Here is an 18,818-nt window from a genome sequence, read left to right on the forward strand (position 1 = left end):
CTCATCTACAAAGGCAAATGAGATAAGGATAAGACGATCTCGTACAGGCCAGTTAGAGTAACGTCGGTGATATATAGAATGGCAATGCAAGACATAAAATTAGAATTGTCGAAGTGGGTGGAGAAAAACGATGTATTGGGGAAACTACAGAATGGGTTCAGGCCAGGCAGACGCTTAGTGGATAATATGTTTGCACTAACTCACTGCATAGACCTTTCAGTAGCTCAGAAAAGACCTTTTTGGATAGCATTTTTAGATATTAAAGGAGCTTATGACAACGTAGACAGGGAATTGTTGTGGGATATCCTTCAATACGAAGGTATAGATGACGATTTCGTGGAGCTGCTGAGGGAGATATATAGAAACAACCAAGTACAAGTGGTATGGGAAGATCGAAAAGGAAATGAAACGGTGGGAATTCATCAAGGATTGAAGCAAGGATGCCCTCTGTCACCATTGTTGTTCACGCTTTACCTCAAAGGTATAGAAAGGAGATGAAGTTAGGAAATTTGCAGGCGCAAGTTGGAATACGCTAGCGCAAGACAGGGGTAATTGGAGATCGCAGGGAGAGGCCTTCATCCTGCAGTGGACATAAAATATAGGCTGATGATGATGATGATGATAGAAAGACGACTGGAAAACAGCGAAATAGGTTTTGATTTACCCTACATGCGTAATGGACAAATGGTGCAACAGAAGGTCCCTGGACTGATGTACGCAGACGACATTGTGCTACTAGCGGACAATAAAAAAGATTTACAGTTACTTGCGAATATCTGTCGGAATGCAGCGACAAATCTAGGCTTTAAGTTTAGCACAGAGAAATCGCTAATTATGGTCTTTAATGAAGAGACGAGTAACTCTGTGGTGTCAATTCCACAGCAAGTAATACCCAAAGTGAAGCAATATAAGTACCTCGGCGGACACATAAAGGAAGGAAAGAATTACTCAAGCAACCACCAAGATAATCTGAAAATAAAGGGGAAGCGGAATGCAGCAATAATGAAACACAGAGCACCGTGGGGCCACAATAAGAATCTGGAAAGGAGTAATGGTGCCAGCGCTAACATTCGCAAATGCCATTATATGCTTAAAATCGGATATCTTGTCGTGTTTGGAAGTTAACCAAAGATCAGTAGGCCGGTTGGCTTTGGGAGCCCACGGTAATACCACAAATGAGGCAGTGCAGGGTGACATGGGTTGGGCCTCTTTTGAAGTCAGAGAAGCACAGAGCAAAATTAGTTTTGAAGAAAGGCTCACGAACATGGATGAAAATAAATGGGCGGCTAAAGTGCACGAGTATCTCTACATGAAAAGCGGGGACACAAAATGGAGGAAGAGGTCAATGAAGTTGGCAACCAAGTACATGATAATCGAAACTGTAAATAAACAACCAGGAGTCATCAGAAAGAAAGTGGGAGAAATAGAGACCGTTAATTGGATGCAAAGAATGGAAACAAAAAGGACAATGGACATTTACAGGAATGAGAAAAAAGAAATTACAAGGGAAAATCTCTACGATAACACAAAGGGCAGTGCCTTGCTATTTGAGGCTCGAGCCGGTTGCCTAAGGACCAAAACATACCGGAAGAAATATTCGGAACTAGATGAGGCATGTGTATGCTGCATTAAAGATCCAGAGACCGCTCAGCACATCCTAATGGAATGCGACGGGATCCACCCAGCGAGAACCGTAGGTAACGTGCAACTCCCAGAAGCACTTGGGTTTAAAGCGGATAGAAACATCAACAGATCAGCTGTAGAGATAAGCAAGAGACGATTAGAGTACTGGTGGAAAAAAAGCTGGAAAAAGATGGATACGACCTAATCTCTTGAATTCATAAGTAGCGGTAAAAGGTGAGTTTTTGAAAAAAAATAATGAGAGGTATACAAAAATGCTAGATAAAGAACATGTATAGTATACCCAATTAAATCAAGCAGGCTAGGTGACTATTTGTTGCCGCCCCGTTTCAAAGGGGATGCCAATAAATCATCATCACCAGGTTAAGGAGCCTACGTGCAAGCTCGTTACGGCAGGTCAACTTGCCCGTGCGTCGGGGCAATATCCAATAATAAATAAAAAAATGAAAAAAAAGGTCCTAGGGCCTTAACATTTTAACATAAGACGACATATATTGCCCCTGGAAGAACGTCTTTCTAGTAATGCATTTGTGTTTAAAAGTGAAGCCAACTTTAAGGGGATCGGTGTAAGCTTTGTCTTTCTAAGCTGGCTTTCCCACGTTCTGTGTTGCAGTGAATGAAGCCTACATGCAGAATGCGAACGATGCGATGCGAACGGGTCCCGATAACGCTATCGCGTTCTACTCCTAAAGGCGAAGCTTAAGCGTCCTCAAAATTATTTTTTTTTATCCTTTGCATGTCAGCAGAAAGATGAAAACACTCGGTGAACTTTGCAAGCGACAGTCCCGCAGTGACGGCACGAGCTAGCTGATGAAAGAAAAGGGAGTACTAAAAAAAAAAAAAAGAAAGGAGTGTGGACACGCGCGTCGCTCTTCATCCGCTATCTTCCGCAAGCAGGAACGAGGCTGCGAACCGTCTCGCCGAAGACAGAACGACGTCGTCGACAGCTCAGTCTACAAACGGTACTTGTTCAACACCCGTGAAATACTGGCTCGACGCACGCCCTTAAGCTTTCCGTACAAATGCGTATACGCTACAAAGAGGAGATTGCCAGCTCAACCGCGCTAGTTGTTACCACTCGCTCAAGGCAGCTCTCGGCCTCGGCTCGTAGGTCTGCGCCGAGCTGCGCCGCTGATGCTGCGGCCGTCTTCGATGTTAAGCGGACCGGCCCCCTGATTACGTCACGTGGCGTCATGCCAGCGATTTTCGCTGCTTACGAAACTTCATCGCAAGAAAAATTTAATTAATTCTGTGCGTGCTGTTCTTTTTTTTTGCATGTTCTTATCGGCTTTGACGTCTCAGGATCCTATAAGTACGCTGAAGTACAAATAAGAATTCCTTAATGGGTCCTTCATTTTAAGAAACTGGTAAGATTGTCGCTTGACCTTGCAATCTGTTGGGAAGTTGACGTGACTAGAATAAAAATAAATAAAAAAGTAGCAGCGAGAACGGCGATTGTGCCGCTAATTAGGCTAGAAAAAAACTTTGCGGTAGGACGCCTTGCCGTGTCATCGTTTCGGTCTTTTTTTCTTTGTATCGAAAACGTGACCGAGTAACGAGCGAACGTGAAATGACATGTACTTACGGTATATCGACTTTATTTGAGCACGAATGAAATATCGTTTCATGTTTAATCGCACAGAACTTAGTTTTCCTGACATTCAATCGTTCTCTTTGATGTTTTTTTTATAGACGCTCATTTTCCGTTCGATTTCAACGGTGTTTATATAATATGCCATAGTAAATAACATTTTAGAATATGAGGTACGCGTTAAATTTTGCTCAGCGAATCTGTGTATGGCTACCCTGGCAGATTTTCCGCGTCCGCGCGTGTACACCGTCGCGTCGACAAATAAAGGTTTTCGTTTCCAGAGCAAGGGTACTTTTGAGTTTTCGCGTGACAGAATTATGTTTTCTCGTAGGTTCAAATTGCAGTCCGATGCTATCAAGTCAGCAGGTTTTGTGTAAGCCGTAATTTACGAATTTTGCGACGCACTTTACCTTGAGAAATTGAATTTGTTCAATAACGCACTTGCGCCAGGCCGATAGTCCACTAGAATGAGTAAATATGCTGCACTCCGACGCACCAACTTATGCGCGTGACGAACTTGTGCACTCGAGTATCTGTCCTTGATGAGTGGCCGTATGTCCGTTGCATCGGTCGTGCAGAGTGGGCTGCGACGGCAATCGACATCGGGGCGAAGAGTGTTAAAAACTTACAGTGACGTTCACTTCCTGAACGCTGGTTACGCACAAGCGTATGGACGTCGCGGCGTCGAAGCCCCAACGGAAAGTGCGCGAACGAAGTCGTGGACGCTACATTGACCTCGACGGTGCGAAGCCTTGTGGAGGTGACGCGTGTGTAACGTCGGTCACTGCTTCGGTGTACATCTACTTTTACAGGGCGGATTGGAGGAGGAAATTTTATTCTTGCTGTGTCCACCCTAGAGCAGTGGGAGACTGCACTGCTCAGCTCAGACCCGGATCTCGAACTCCTGGTCGTCCAGATGGCCGAAGATGCCGCCAAAGCGCAAGCCCTGGCCGCCGCCTGAGGAAGAAGAGGACGGGCGCTCCCACTTTCCTCCTCCCTAAACCTCATCTCTGTCAAAATTAAGTTTGCTACTACTGCATTGGCCGAACGATGAAACCGGTGCTGCTCTTCTACTTTATTTCCATTCTTCAGCTGTGGGCACCGATAATACTGCTGTCTTGTAGCAATGGTATTTGTACGGCTAGTTTTTCAGCGTAATTGGTTTGATATAGTAAGACTTGACTCAGTGAGGTGGGGCACCGTATACCTTTTCTCCGTCTCCCCAACTTGTCCATCTTGCTTAACAGCGTTGGTGACACCGTAATACGCTTACACCACATGTGACTCGGTAGCATGTTTACCCTTAAGAAGTTCAAATGATAGACTTGGCCGGAACTATTGCTATAGGCAATAGAGGCTGTAGATTCACCTGTTGAGAGCACCAATACATCATCATACTGTGAAATGCTTCCCATTCGTTAATAGCGCTTATCTTGCAGTTATTAAGCACAATGTTAACATTTGCGACTTTTCCATCTGCAGACTGAAATGCAAACTGCGGCCTGTTTATTGCTACTGACTGGACCTTCATATAGCATTTTACCCACTCAAAATAACGTTCGTCAGCCTGGGTATGGCGTCATTGATTGTTTGCAGCAGTATATTAGGCGTTCCGCATACTCCACGAAAATCGTCCATGTCACAACGTGATACCATTATGCCGGCGTAGCCTTCCTTTCTGACAAATTCAACCTGAAAGAAAGAAAGAAACAAGACACAACAGCCAAAAAGCAAATGTTAGACGTCAGAAAACAGCGAGGAAATTGTCATAAAATATCAGGTATATATAAACCCAAGAGTGACTAGCGCAAGTGCCCTCGAAATTGTGCGAAATTGCGGGAACACGTGCAGGTTTCCAGGAAGGAAAACTTTGTGGAGAGCACAAAACTTTCCCTATAGTGACTGCTGGGAATAAATGCTTTGTTTAGGGCCTTATTATTTTTTTGAAGAGCTCGATGAACAACAACAACAAAAACAGAGTGAACGATAATGTTCATTAGCTGTGACCAGAATAAGAAACAGCATATATTGAAACTGAGGTTACAATTGATGTGCGGCAAAAAGGACTTCATTTCACATCTTGCCTGAAATAGCTGCTACTGTCACACGAGTTGTACACAAGTGCTGTTTTAAAACCATGGCAGCAGTTTGTCCTAAAAAGATGCGTATCTACACCGATGTCGTCCTTCTTAAACGCTCTAGTAAGCAAGTAAATTAAGGTGACGAAATTGGGTTTTCACACCGGAGTTAAAATTTTGTAATTAAAAAAAATGCGCATTTTAGACTACTTTCGCAAATAAATTCACTGTAGATTACTTCGTACTTAAAGTGCAGCAGATGCCTTTACCATCGGTTTTGCGGTTGCGTAATAATATTATTTTAGTGTTTCGTATTTACTTCGTTGCAGAAAACCCGATGTGAAAGTTCTTAAGGGCGTTACTCTATAATTTCAGCTCTATAAACACCTCCACCCTTGCGCGCACCCAAACAGAAACGCGATGACCAAAGCATGCGGCCACAAGAGATTTACCCTTGTAGACACGCGTGGGTACACGCCCAGAAGCCACGCACGTTCAACAGCAAGCACCATAAACGTTCAACTCTGTGTTACCTTCTTGGAGATGCTTTCTGCGTCTTCGTATCCCACCCAGTCCCGGCCGTTACTTGCATACGGACACATTCCTTGTGCGTCGAAGCTGCGGTTCCATCTGCCTGACCTTAATTTCATGCAAATCTGAAATGTAAGTTGGCGATTAGACCGATATGATCCCCGGCACGGATAAATGCACTGTGGATAAATGGATAAATTACGTCGCCGTTTTATTCGGGCGAACCAGTTTGAAAGTAGAGCTTTGTGTGTGAGGCCTACCGGGCCGACTGTGGCTTTGCTAATGCTGTCTTGCTTCACACATTCCATTATACGCTTCACTAAAGATTCGCATTGAAGCCGCACAGAAACGCGGAGAAAGCAGAGGCCAAGACTGCACGGGCGCTTACTCACAAATGGTTTATAGGGTCGCCAACAAAAACATGAAAATAAAACACTACTTGCAATCTTTAATACTTTTCTGTACGTGCCTCTGTGCTTATCATGCTTTTTTCATTACCAGCGAAACGTCGCATTAGCCTACAAGTCTTCACTGCAACGACATCCGTCCCTGAGGCCTTGTGAATGATGATGATTATTGTGGTTTATTGGCGCAAGGGCCAGATGTGGCCAAAGAGCGCCAAGACGATGGTAATGGCTTAGTGGTACATGAATAGTGGACTATATGAACATTAGATGTGACATGGCTGTAAATGGGCCTAAAAACAGTCGCTGTAAAGTGCGTTAAAATCTATACGTAATAAAATTATGGCAATGACTAAGTATGTGTACTATGGGCATGAACAATGCATTGTGAAGGAATGATACGACTTACAAAATATTAAAGATGCGAAAATTAGCCAGAAGCACAAGTGCCTAAACAGAGCTCTTGAAACACAAGGGCCTGGAGGCATGTGCTATAAAAACTAGCACAGCAACATCCTCTCGAGAGAGGATGCGCTATGAACTTATGGGGCTAATAACATGTAGCACAACATCTTTCAAGAATGCGAGGACTGCGTTGCTGTCAAAAAGTGGTTCTTTACCGAGAAACATAGCAGGATGCAGAGGGATACAATAGCGATACGCTAGCGGAAAATGTTTCTTTCTTTCTCTTTCGGCTTCCCGACACTCCAAGAGGACGTGGAGGACGGTGAGCCTCTCGCCACATCTACCACAGGTTGGAGGATCATTACCACTCAATAGAAAGTTGTGAGTACCATATGTATGTCCTATTCTGAGACGACAGAATAGGACATCAGTTCGCCGTGTTTTCGATGCAGAGGGCCAGAAACCTAATTGTGGCTTTATCAAGTGAAGCTTATTATTTGTTTCCGCATCCCACATGCGTTGCCAGTGGCTTCGCAGTTTCTTACGCAAGAAAGGTTTCAAATCTGTTACAGGGACAGCAGCTGTAGGATTAATAGCGTGCGATGTTATTGATGTGGCCATTTGGTCGGCAAGAACATTACCCTCAATGTCTCTATGCCCAGGCACCCAGCATATTATGATTTGTTGTTTAGATGCATAAGCAGAGCAGATCAGTGAGTAGAGGTTGATAATTACAGGGTGTTTATGTTTTTGCGGCATCATTAACGCTTTAACAACGCTTAAAGAGTCGGTAAATATTACAGCCTTTTGGAGTTTTAATCTATCAATATGTTTCACTGCCGATAGTACTGCATAGGCTTCGGCCGTAAAGATACTTGCTTGGGGATAAAGTACATCGGATTCTGAGAAGGACGGACCGACTGCCGCATAGGAAACGCCAGCATGTGACTTTGATGCATCTGTGTAAAATTCAGGGCAAGAGTACTTCGACTTTAGTTCTAAAAAGTGCATTTGAATGTGTGCATCTGGCGCGTGTTTTGTGACTTCAATAAACGATGTGTCACATTCAACCAGCAGCCACGGCCACGGCGGTAGCAGCTTCGCTGGAGGCATTAGGCAATGTTCAAGTAGTGAAGCACCCATTTCTTCACTGAGCTTTCTCACGCGTAGCGAAAAGGGCTGCTTCGCTGTTGGTCGATTATTAAATAGTGTGGCACATGTGGTATCGTTTATGGTAAAATAGGTAGGATGTGTACGGTTTGAATTTGTTTTAAGGAAATATGTAAAACTGGAATAAGTCCTCTGAAGGTAGAGCGACCACACGTTAGCTTCCACATAAAGGCTTTGTACGGGGCTTGTCCTGAAGGCTCCAGTAGCGAGGCGGATTCCTAAATGGTGAACAGGATCCAACATCTTTAAAGCACTGGGTGCAGCAGACTGATAGACTATCGCGCCGTAGTCAAGTCGTGAGCCGACAAGGCATCTATACAAGTTTAATATGCATTTCCTGTCACTGCCCCATGTTGTACGTGACAGCAGCTTCAATAAGTTCATTGTTTTCAAGCACTTAGCCTTCAAATATTTGATGTGCGGAACAAATGTGAGTTTCGAGTCCAGTATGATGCCGAGAAACTTGTGCTCTTTGCTTACAGGTAATGTGGTACCAGAGAGCTCAATAGAAGGGTCTGGTACTATTCCTCTCTTATTAGTGAAAAGGACGCATGTGCTTTTTTGTGGGCTCAACCTAAAACCGTTTTCATCAGCCCATTTAGCCACTTTATTTAAGCCATGCTGGACATGTCGTTCGCAGACAGCAAAGTTGCACGATTTAAAACCAATCTGGACATCATCTACATATACAGAGTAGAACATCGTTCGTGGAATAGCCGTGCGTAGAGAGTTCATTTTAACAATAAACAGTGTGCAGCTAAGCACACCGCCTTGCGGGACACCAGTTTCCTGGGTGAAAGACCTCGACAATGCCCGGCCCACCCTTACACGAAAGGTACGGTTAGAAAGGTAGCTTTCGATGGTACTCAACATATTGCCGCGCACACCCATAGTGGATAGGTCTCGGATAATACCGAAGCGCCATGTGGTGTCATACGCTTTCTCTAAGTCAAGAAATACAGATAGAAAAAACTGTTTGTGTATGAAGGCATTCCTTATAATCCCCTCAATACGGACAAGGTGGTCTGTAGTCGACCTACCTTCTCGGAAGCCACACTGGTACGGATCTAGTATTCCGTTGCTTTCTAGGAGATAGACAAGGCGCCGGTTAATCATCTTTTCGAAGAGCTTACACAGACAGCTTGTCAAGGCAATGGGTCTGTAACTACTAGGCAAGGAAGGGTCCTTGCCTTGTTTAAGTATAGGGATTATTATAGCTTCTTTCCAAGAAGATGGAATGTACCCAGCAGCCCACATGACATTAAAAAGAGAGAGGAGGGTCTTTTGTGTTTCAGGGTGTAGGTGCTTGATCATTTCATACATGATACGGTCAGCACCTGGTGCTGAGGTGTTGCAACAAGCGAGAGCAGTTTTAAATTCAGCTAAACTAAACGGGCGGTTGTAATCTTCATTTCGAGCACATTTCCGATTAACGGGCTGTCGCTCTGCACGTTCTTTGAACCTCATGAATGTTTCTGTGTAATGAGATGCACTGGACACATATTCAAAGTGTTCGCCCAGACAATCTGCCTGATCTTCCAGGCTATCTCCTTGGGTACTTACTAAGGGCAGAGGGTTCGACTCCCGGCCTTTCAATTTATTCACCCTATGCCATACTTTCGCCTCATCTGTGTAAGAATTTATGCCAGAGAGGTACCTCTCCCAACTCTCTCTTTTTGCACGTCGACGGATTCTTCTGCCTTGTGACTTAACCTGCTTGAAATTAATGAGGTTTTCGGTGGTTGGAGAATTGCGAAGCAATCCCCAAGCTTTGTTTTGGTTTTTGCGTGCTTTCCTACATTCATCGTTCCACCATGGGATGCGGCGCTTCTTGGTCAATCCGTTAGTTTGCGTAATAGATCTCGTAGCAGCGTCAATAATTAAACATGTTAGATAAGCCACAGCATCGTCTACATTAAAATCAGCAATGTCATCGCCACATAAACATGTAAGCTCTCGGAACAGTTGCCAGTTGGCCGAGTCCACGTTCCATCGAGGAAAACTTGGCAAGCATCCATCTTGTTTTGTTGAGTTTAACATAATAGGGAAGTGGTCGCTCCCTAAGGGGTTCTTGAGAACAGACCACTCCAGGTACGGTATTAGTGTACTCGATACTATACTTAAGCCAATGGATGAGTATGTGTTATGTCTAGCGCTGAAATACGTTGCCTCTTTCTGGTTAAGTATAGATGCACCTGAAGAAAACAGAAAGTTTTCAATTAGGCGCCCTCTCGCATCGCAACGAGAGTCTCCCCACAAAGTGTTATGTGCATTTAAATCTCCGACAACTATATATGGCGGCGGAAGTTCATCTATGTAATTTTGAAACTGTGTTTTGGAAAGTTGATAGCAAGGGGGGATGTAAATCGAACTAACCGTGACTAGTTTACCAAACAGTACTGCTCGGGCAGCAACTGCTTCAAGGGAAGTTCGGAGGTTTAATTGTTGACAGGCAACACCTTTATCGACAATTATAGCGACACCGCCCGACGAGGCGGTAGCGTCGTCACGGTCTTTGCGAAAAACGGCGTATTGCCTTAAAAAGTTTGTGTTTCCTGATTTCAGATGCGTCTCCTGGACACACAGCACCCTCGGACTATATTTATGAAGGAGCTCTTTAACGTCATCGAGGTTATGGAGAAGTCCCCTAACGTTCCATTGCAATATTTGCGTGTCCATATTGAGAAAGAGGTTTGCGCTGTGTGTGAAGGGACTCTAAATTAGCTTACGGAGCCCTTGTCGGGCCCTGTGATGCGCGGTTTTTCTTTTTTGGAGCGATCGCGAGATTCGCGGAGCTCCTTAGGCGCTGGCGGCGCCGTCTGACCGGTTGTTGTGTCCATCGGCTCTTGCGAGGCGCTGGACACGCGCTCTTGCGAGCGCAGTGTTTGACGTGAGGGCCTCGTCTCGATGGACGAGACCTTTGAGGCCACGAGCCCGGAGGTCGATGGCCCCTTCTTGTGAGATGGCGGAGCAGTGGTAGCCGCAGCCGCCGAGGGGGCGGATGGCGTCACCGCCGGCTCACTACGTGTGAGCCGGACAGTAGCCGGAGACCGTTGTGACGCTGCCCCCTGACGCGCCACATCGGTAAAGCTGGTTTTAGACAGGTAGGTCACCCGCCTTCGTGCCTCTTTAAATGAAATATTCTCTTTCACTTTTATAGTTACAATTTCCTTTTCTTTCCTCCAGGACGGGCAGGACCGCGAGTATGCGGCGTGCTCCCCATCACAGTTCACACAGCGGACAGAGTTTTCACACGATTCAGATGTGTGTTCCAAGGCACTACATTTAGCACATGTCAGTCGGCCTCGGCAGTTCTGCGAGCTGTGGCCGAATCTTTGGCACTTGAAGCATCGGAGCGGGTTTGGCACGTATGGCCTGACACGTAGTTTGACGTATCCGGCCTCAATGGTCTCGGGTAGAACACTTGAACCAAAAGTAAGAATTATGTGTTTTGTCTGAATCTCCTTACCATCGCGCCTCATCTTGATTCGTTTTACAGCCAAAACATTTTGTTCCTTAAATCCTTCCAGAAGTTCATCTTCAGTGAGCTCCAACATGTCGTCATCAGAAATAACACCGCGGGAGGTGTTCATGGTGCGGTGCGGGGTCACAGTCACAGGAAAATTTCGAAACGACACTAGATTCTGTAGTTTATCATGTTGTTTCTTATCGCGGAGTTCCAGTAGGAGATCACCGCTGGCCAACTTCGTCGCCTTGTAACCTGGTCCTATGGTCTCTGTCAGAGTCTTTGCAACAATAAAGGGTGAGATCACTCTCACGGACTTGTCAGTTTTCTCACTATGTACCGCGTGGTATCGTGGAAAGTTCTCAATTTGTCGGCCAAAAAATTGGAATATTTCTTCGGTGCGCCCTCGTTTCGGGCGGCGATCAGCAAGTGCAGGAAAGGAGCTATCCATATATGTGGGATGAGTTTCGGCGGTGGCGCCAGCCACCCACCATGGAGCCCAACAAGGGGACGCTGCAGAGTCTGTAAGGGACAGGTCCTGCAAACGCCAACTGTACGCCACCACTATAACCAAATACATATACCCAAGGCAGGATATAATGCACAAGGTTAACCCTTGCTGCCCGCGAAGTCGGAAGTGAAAGGAAAATAAAGAGAGGACAGGAAAGAGTGAAAGTAAGAAAGACGAAGGTTGGAGGGAGAGAGTGACAGGAAAAGGCAACTACCGATTTCCCCCGGGTGGGTCAGTCCGGGGGTGCCGTCTACGTGAAGCCGAGGCCAAAGAGGTGAGTTGCCTCCGCCAGGGGGCCATAAAGGTCCAAACTCCCGGCTTCGGCTCAACCTCCAGGATCCCCTTTTCCCCGGACACGGCTGAGCCACGCACGGTTAAGCGCGGGAGGGTCCAACCCCCATGTGCTCGGGTCCGTGGTGTCGCAACACACCAAACGCCTGCTTACGCAGACGCCCCTGCGGGCGCCTTGTGAATTCATGGTTGCGTTTAAGCTGAAAGGGTTCTATCAATACATAAATAGGAAATGGAATACGATTGAACGTATGTTGTGTCGCTTTGCCTAGAATATAAATGAAAAGTTTCCAGATAAGCTTCGCTTAACGAATAGCCCAACACGGGCGTCGGAGATGCCGCAGTTCTTGCAGTTGTCGTTTCCGGCGGGAAAATGCAGTAGCCTAATACACTAGCGGCAGCTGGTGGATTCACTTGCGTCAGTTCAAATTTCGGCAACGGCGATCCAATTATCATGGAGACGTAATCCGTTCATCAGAATGCTTTCTCGTGTATGCTTAGATGCACGTCAAGAATACCAGAAGGGCACAATTAATCCGGAGCCCTCTATTATATGCCGTAAGTGCTTAATGTGCAGCTACGGGAAATTAATTATGTTTATTTTCTTGGGGCCATGACTGCTGTCCTCGATGTCCGGGCTGGTGGCAGGATCACACCGTCAAGGGCCTAGTGGGAAGCATTGTTGCGTTCAATAAACAGTTACTTTGATACTGCTTTCTGAACGCCAAAACAATAACTCTACGTTACTTGTATTTGGACTCACTAAATGCGGTTTTATGCTTAGACAATGCCACCAGCAAATTGTGTTTTTCTTTGCCTTAAACTTTCGGGCTGTCGCGCAGTAGTTGCGACGCCTGCACGTCAGCGCCACATTCTCTGGCTTAAACCGAGCAAGCGCAGTGAACCTTTTATTTACGTCGTTGAAGGGCTTTCGTGACGTATGTGTACGTAGTGCAGATTTCAACGCGATAGCGTTAGGGGCTCGTGTCGCAGAAAATCCGGCGTCGGTGTCGGCTCCGCCGTGGGCGTTAAGCATCGGCGCCTGGCAGAAAGAATCATGCCGAACCATATCACAACAAGCAGTCCCAGGCCCTCCGTGTGGCGCAAGGCGTTAGTGAACAAAAATTGAAATTCTCAAAGTACAATCCGTCAGAAAATCGTAAAGTATGACTTAACCACAACCTACAGTCTTGATAGCGTCGGATTGTAATTTGAATATGCGAGAAAAAAGCCTCACAAGTAGCCAGGGATCTTTGAACGCTATCGCGTTCCAGACTTAAAGGCGAAGCTTAAGCGTCCTCAAAATCTGATGATGGTCCGCTGTACTTTGGTTCCATACAACATTGAGGGGAATGTTGAAAGCGGAGTCATTCTAAAGTTTAGACGCGCGCGTGCCTCGGGGCCACAGCAAACAATTCGTAGAATAATAAAAAAATCACAGCATATCCACGGGGTGAATGATGATGAGTGGGCGAAGCTCCGGAGGGAATCATCGGATCTCCCGCTTAAGGGGACGCTAGCAAAAACGCGTTAGAGACGTGCAGTACTCTCTAGTAAGGGGGAGCGACCACAGCGTCTTACGCAGCCATTTACACATGCTGGAACGTACACCGCGTTTGCCGACGCCATCACATGACTGCTGAGAGAGTAGAGAGACTGGTTACACACTACTACTACGACGAGGGACGAACGGGTGCCGCTTTAAGGAGCTTCGCCCCTAAAATTCGCCGCATATCTGCTTGCTTCGCTGCAAATGACGTCGAAAGGCGATAGTCTTCTGCCGCTCCTGATACGTAGCGCCCTCTCTTCTCCTACCTCCCATCCCTCACGCTCTACCCCTCCCCTCTCACTCCTCCCACGATGGATGCAATGGAGGCTTTGCTGAAATGAATTCATATTTCCTCTCGCGCCATCCGTTGGGACCTTTTATTGCTGTTGGCGTAAAGCCTGCTACACAGCCGCGGCTTCAGTCCGCTTGTTTTAGGGGCGAAGCACCTTATGGTCGAGGCTTATCCGTCCCTCCACGTTGTCCGTGCTCGGAAAGCAGCGGCAAAGCGGCAACGCCGACAACAAGCTGCTACCCCGGAGGCGAGAGCTCGGGAAGCGACGGCTAAACGCCAGGCGCGTTGCCTACCGGAGAAGGGAGGCGCCGATGCACGGTTTAAGCGTGATTTCCTTTGGCGCTGAGCCGTGCTCCCTCAAGGGCTGCAGAAGATAGCGCCAACCTTTCCCTTTCCCTCAAGAACCACTTATCATCATCATCCTCGACCGGAGCTTCGGGAACAGCTGCAAAGTGTGTGATCTCCTGTGCTTTGATAACGCGTTCGCCAAAATCGCCAATATACGAAACGAACAGCCGCGAGGCAACGCCATGACAGTGCTGCAGCAAGAGTTCGCCGGTGGTGATCACGATGAGTACATGGTTTGCTCGACGTGCAAAGATTCCTTGGTAGCTCGCAAGGTTCCTGCAATGAGTGTAGCGTACGGTTACGCAACCGTACAACGCGTACCTACAACGCGTTTGTAATTTGCGCCAGCAAGGGAAAAGTGGTGGTGGCCGTCGGAGGAACCTCGGTGCACTTGGCGTTCGAACTCTCGCGCAAAAGTAAAGACGAGAGGTTAAATGACAGTGAACTTGACACGTTCCGCGTAGCCTTTCGAAAAATGAAATGTGTCATTATAGACGAAGTCAGCATGCTGTCTGGGGATAACTTGAACGCCATCGACGTTCGGTTCAGACAGATTACTCATCGTCTGGTCGAACCGTCTGGAGTGCTGGATACGATCTTGTGCGGCGATTTTCGGCAATTGCCGCCGGGTAGATCCAATGAGGTGTACAAGAGGTGTCGAGAACTTGGAGGACTCTTTCGTTCCAGAACTCAACAGGACATGTGAGTTATGACAAATAAAACATGTACTGTACACACGCATTGTCACTCATTTACATGCGCGAGTGGGCAATGTCACGGGATACTTACCCGGCACGAACGATCCCCAGTGCTTCGCCCACTCGTCGTGATTGACTTCGTGGAGATGCGTGGATTTTTTTTAACGCTTAGCGTCTCTTCGACACCACTTCTAACGCGTTGATTTTTCATTTACTAACGTAAAAACCAGTCCTATAGGTACTCGAGAGGGAAACAGCGCGAAAAAACACGACAAGAAGGCAAGATACTCTTAAATATAGAAAGGCACTCTTAATTAACTGAACGCTGCGGATCACGGTTATGCACATATATTTTGCGTCAAATAGACCTGAGGTTTCCTTTGTGCTGTATACATTAATGGTGACGTGTATGACCCGTGCCACCGGTGCTAGTAGCTTGGTTGTTTTTGGACGGGCGGTTGACAAACACGTCAACATTATACAGCACAAACAAAACCTCAGGCCTATTTGAGGCAAAATATATGTACATAACCGTGAGATGTAGTGTTCTTTTAATTAAGAATACAGATAGTGCTGCTTTTTACGTTAGTAAATGAAAAATCAACGCGTTAGAAATGGTGTCGAACAGACGCAGCGCAAAGGAAGCCACAGGCCTATTTGAGGCAAAATATATTCTCATAACCGTGATCCGCGGAGTTCATTTAATTAAGAATACACATAGGACTTGTTTTACGTTAGTAAATGAAAAATAAACGCATTAGAAATGATGTCGAAGAGGCGCTACGCGGTAAAAACGAGCCGACTGAAGCCGCGGCACTGTAGCCGGCTTTAAGTCAACACTAATAAAAGGTACCAACAAATGGCGCAAGAGCAGCGCGAACGCGGGAAATTTGAATTCAGGAAAACCTCCGTTATATCCATCATGAGAGGAGTCAGAAGGGAGGGGAAGCTCGTGAGGGTGGGAAGGGAGAAAGGAGGGGGTGTGACGTGTCAGGGGCGGCTGAAGACTGTCGTCTTCTGCTGAAGAGAAGCAAGCAGATATGCGGCCAATTTTTAGGAGCGAAGCTCCTTATAGCGGCACCCGTTCCGTCCCTGTCGTAGTAGTAGTAGTGTGTAACCAGTCTGAGAAAAATGAGAAAAAAAATTCCGAAGTTGTGTCCGTAGCGCGGAATCGAACCAGGGTCCCGTCGCTTCCGAGCGCGCGGCGTTAGCCCACTACGCCACGAAGCGCACATAGACACACGCACCACGATGGCAATAAATACCCAACATTAACGAAAGGCCGCGTTTCTAGCGCGTTTCTAACGCGTTTGTGCTAGCGCGTTACGGCCCGTGTAAGAAGCTGGTGTAAGACGCTGTGGCCTCTCCGCCTTACCTTCAACGCGTTTCGAACGCGCTGCCCAAGGCGGTGGCAAGTCAAGTTCAAGTCGAGGAGCGTTTATGAATACGGGGGGTATACTCTCTCAGCAGTCATGTGATGGCGTCGCCAAACCCGGTGCACGTTCCGGCATGTGTAAATGGCTGCGTAAGACGCGTAAGACGCTGTCCCCCTTACTAGAGAGTACTGCACGTTTCTAACGCGTTTGTGCTAGCGTCCCCTTAAGCGGGAGATCCGATGATTCCCTCCGGAGCTTCGCCCACTCATCGTCATTCACCCCGTGGATATGCTGTGATTTTTTTTCGTGTTTAGGAAGCCCAGGAAGGAATGTCATCTTTAAACAGGTCCTAGAGCCTTCACAATTTGATATAAAGCGGCTTAAATTGCTCCTGTGAAGATCTCTTCCCAGCAATGCATTTGTGTTTAGAGCGAAGCCGACTTTAAATGGATCAGTGTACGCTTGGTTTTTGTAAGCTGGTTTTCCCACGTTGTGTGTTGCAGTGAAGCCTACTCATAAAGAAACAGGTGATGCGAACAGAGCCCGATAACGCTATCGCGTTTCACTCTTAAAGGCGAAGCTTAAGCGTCCTCCAATCTTTGCTTTGGATATAGGCACAAACGCAACCGGGACGAAATAAGTATTTAGGGAGGCGAAGGAATCTGCAAGATCTGTACATAGACAACAGATATCGTGAGTGTATTTCTATATAAGGGTCACACCTCGAAGTAGGCGTTTATCGTCTTGCTCTTGAGAAAGGCACCCTTTTCCGGCCATTTGAAGAAGTCGATAGGCGCGTGCAGGGTGGTGTTCTCTGGGACCGCGAGCCTGTACACAAGCCCGAAGAAGGCCACGCCCAGTACCAACTTCCGTTTCGAGGCTCCGCGGTCCAGCAGCGCCTGAAGACCCTGTTCCTGTGCGAGAACATGTAAGAGCTGACAATGTTTCGCCGAAAGTGCGGCAAACGAGCGGATGAGACTTCCATTCGGTGAATTACGGTGAAACATGGAACGTGCCTTTAACGATGCCGTAGTTCAGCCCGTGGAAATCAAGGTGAACTGCCATGGACGAACTATTCTGTAGCAGTCATGTGGTTGCGTGTATGAGGCATACTCGCTATACGTCATAGGGAGTGGAGAAATTGGCGTTATTTTTTATGTGTCATAGCGCGCTCGGTGAACCCTCTTTGCCTGCAGGAGCAGTGTATAGTACTGTCAGGCGACGAAAATAAATTATTTCGACATCATTGCGACCTTGATATACCCGTGCCTAGTCGCTTAAGAGAGTGTTCGCAATAATTGTGTTTCACGCTTACCACATTGAGCTGCCGGACATCGGGTTGGTCGAAGGTTCTGGGGTGGAGAGGACTATGAATGTCAGCTCTGCCGTTCCTGTATCCTCTAAGGCCGTAACCTATGACATTCATCCAGTCAAGGTATCTGGAATGTATTGACGAAGGGGTGAATCAAACATTGGCCTATTAACTCATGTTATAAACACCAGTGCGCGTACGCACATTACTGGTATTATTATTAATACACAAAATTTCTAGTACACAGCTTCCAATGTTCCAATTACCTTGTAACATCTAAAAATCAGAGAGAACATTGCTAAATGGAACAAAACGCAATATCTTCGGTAATGTGTTTCATATAATGGCACAGTTCGCTTATTTTTTTTGGAAGAGTGCGCTATGGTTGGTTGAAGTGAAAATTCATGACACCTTAATGATCGGATACGTGCCTAACTTAAACACCATTTCCCGATTATGCAGCTCTGATTAAAATTCATCTGGCTATAAAGCAGCGCGCAAGAATGAGGACGGGTAGAATAAGAGACACGCACCCCAAATGGTATGGTATGGTAAAACTTTATTATTGTCCGTCGGAACGCGCGTCAGCACGTAGCGGGCCGCTCCCACGTCGGCACAGAAAGGCCGAGCCTCTCTGCTGCGTCGCGGGCCCGATGGACAGCCCATAGCTGTGCTTCAAGATCGGGGCTGCTTAGGACAGCCTCCCATTTGGTCGACCTGACATCGTCGCCGTCGTGTAACGCGGGGCACCGCCAGAGCATATGTTCCAAGTCAGCCAGGTCTGAGCATAGCTCGCAAGCATTGGCCGATTGTATATCTGGGTATATTGTGTAACAGTGCGGGGTTAGGGTATGCCCCGACCTGGAGTAATCTGAGTGTCAACGCCTGTGGTCTGTTTAGTTTCCTATGTGGCGGAGGATATCGTCTCCGTCCCATGTAAAAATGTTTCGCAAGTTCGTTATATGAGGAGGGAGGGTCCCGATTGTCCATAACCTCAGCGTCGCGCCACCCGGTAGCTACGCGGCCAACGACTCCTCGCGCAGCTCTGTGGGCCGACTCGTTGAGGTTGGGCGGGGCGCCCTTGATCTGCCCCATGTGTGCAGGGAACCAGATGATCATGTGCGACTTGATGTCCTTGTCCCGTAGAATGCGCAC

General features: G+C 47.0%; 2 protein-coding genes and 1 long non-coding RNA gene across 3 annotated transcripts in view; all 3 read right to left on the reverse strand.

Moving 5' to 3' along the window:
* The window catches only part of LOC125946908 (uncharacterized), a 46,383-nt gene extending 40,421 nt beyond the window's left edge, over window positions 1-5,962 (reverse strand). Inside the window, exons 1-2 of the long non-coding RNA XR_007467976.1 lie at window positions 5,844-5,962; window positions 4,758-4,924 (exon numbers count right to left, since the gene is read on the reverse strand). This is a non-coding gene — a long non-coding RNA (uncharacterized LOC125946908). The remainder of the gene's footprint in view (window positions 1-4,757; window positions 4,925-5,843) is intronic.
* Window positions 1-18,818, reverse strand: part of LOC119459049 (endochitinase) — a 177,606-nt gene that overhangs the window by 106,057 nt on the left and 52,731 nt on the right. The gene's annotated exons all lie outside the window — the stretch shown is intronic.
* On the reverse strand, window positions 16,943-17,787 carry LOC125946907 (endochitinase-like). The gene is made up of 2 exons (XM_049671097.1): window positions 17,667-17,787; window positions 16,943-17,265 (listed from the first exon to the last, which is right to left on the reverse strand). The coding sequence occupies exons 1-2, from the start codon at window positions 17,775-17,777 to the stop codon at window positions 17,068-17,070; spliced, it is 309 nt and encodes a 102-aa protein (XP_049527054.1). The 5' UTR covers window positions 17,778-17,787; the 3' UTR covers window positions 16,943-17,067.

Source organism: Dermacentor silvarum, chromosome 7 (genome assembly GCF_013339745.2).
Source record: "Dermacentor silvarum isolate Dsil-2018 chromosome 7, BIME_Dsil_1.4, whole genome shotgun sequence".
Classification (NCBI taxonomy): Eukaryota; Metazoa; Arthropoda; class Arachnida; order Ixodida; family Ixodidae; genus Dermacentor; species Dermacentor silvarum.

What these genes read in the sequence shown, in the direction of transcription:
- LOC125946907 (XM_049671097.1), bottom strand. Translation starts at nt 17,777, where the DNA reads ATGAATGTCATAGGTTACGGCCTTAGAGGATACAGGAACGGCAGAGCT. An exon ending in ATGTCCGGCAGCTCAATGTG is followed by an intron (nt 17,266 to 17,666) that starts GTAAGCGTGAAA and finishes GTTCTCGCACAG; the next exon opens with GAACAGGGTCTTCAGGCGCT.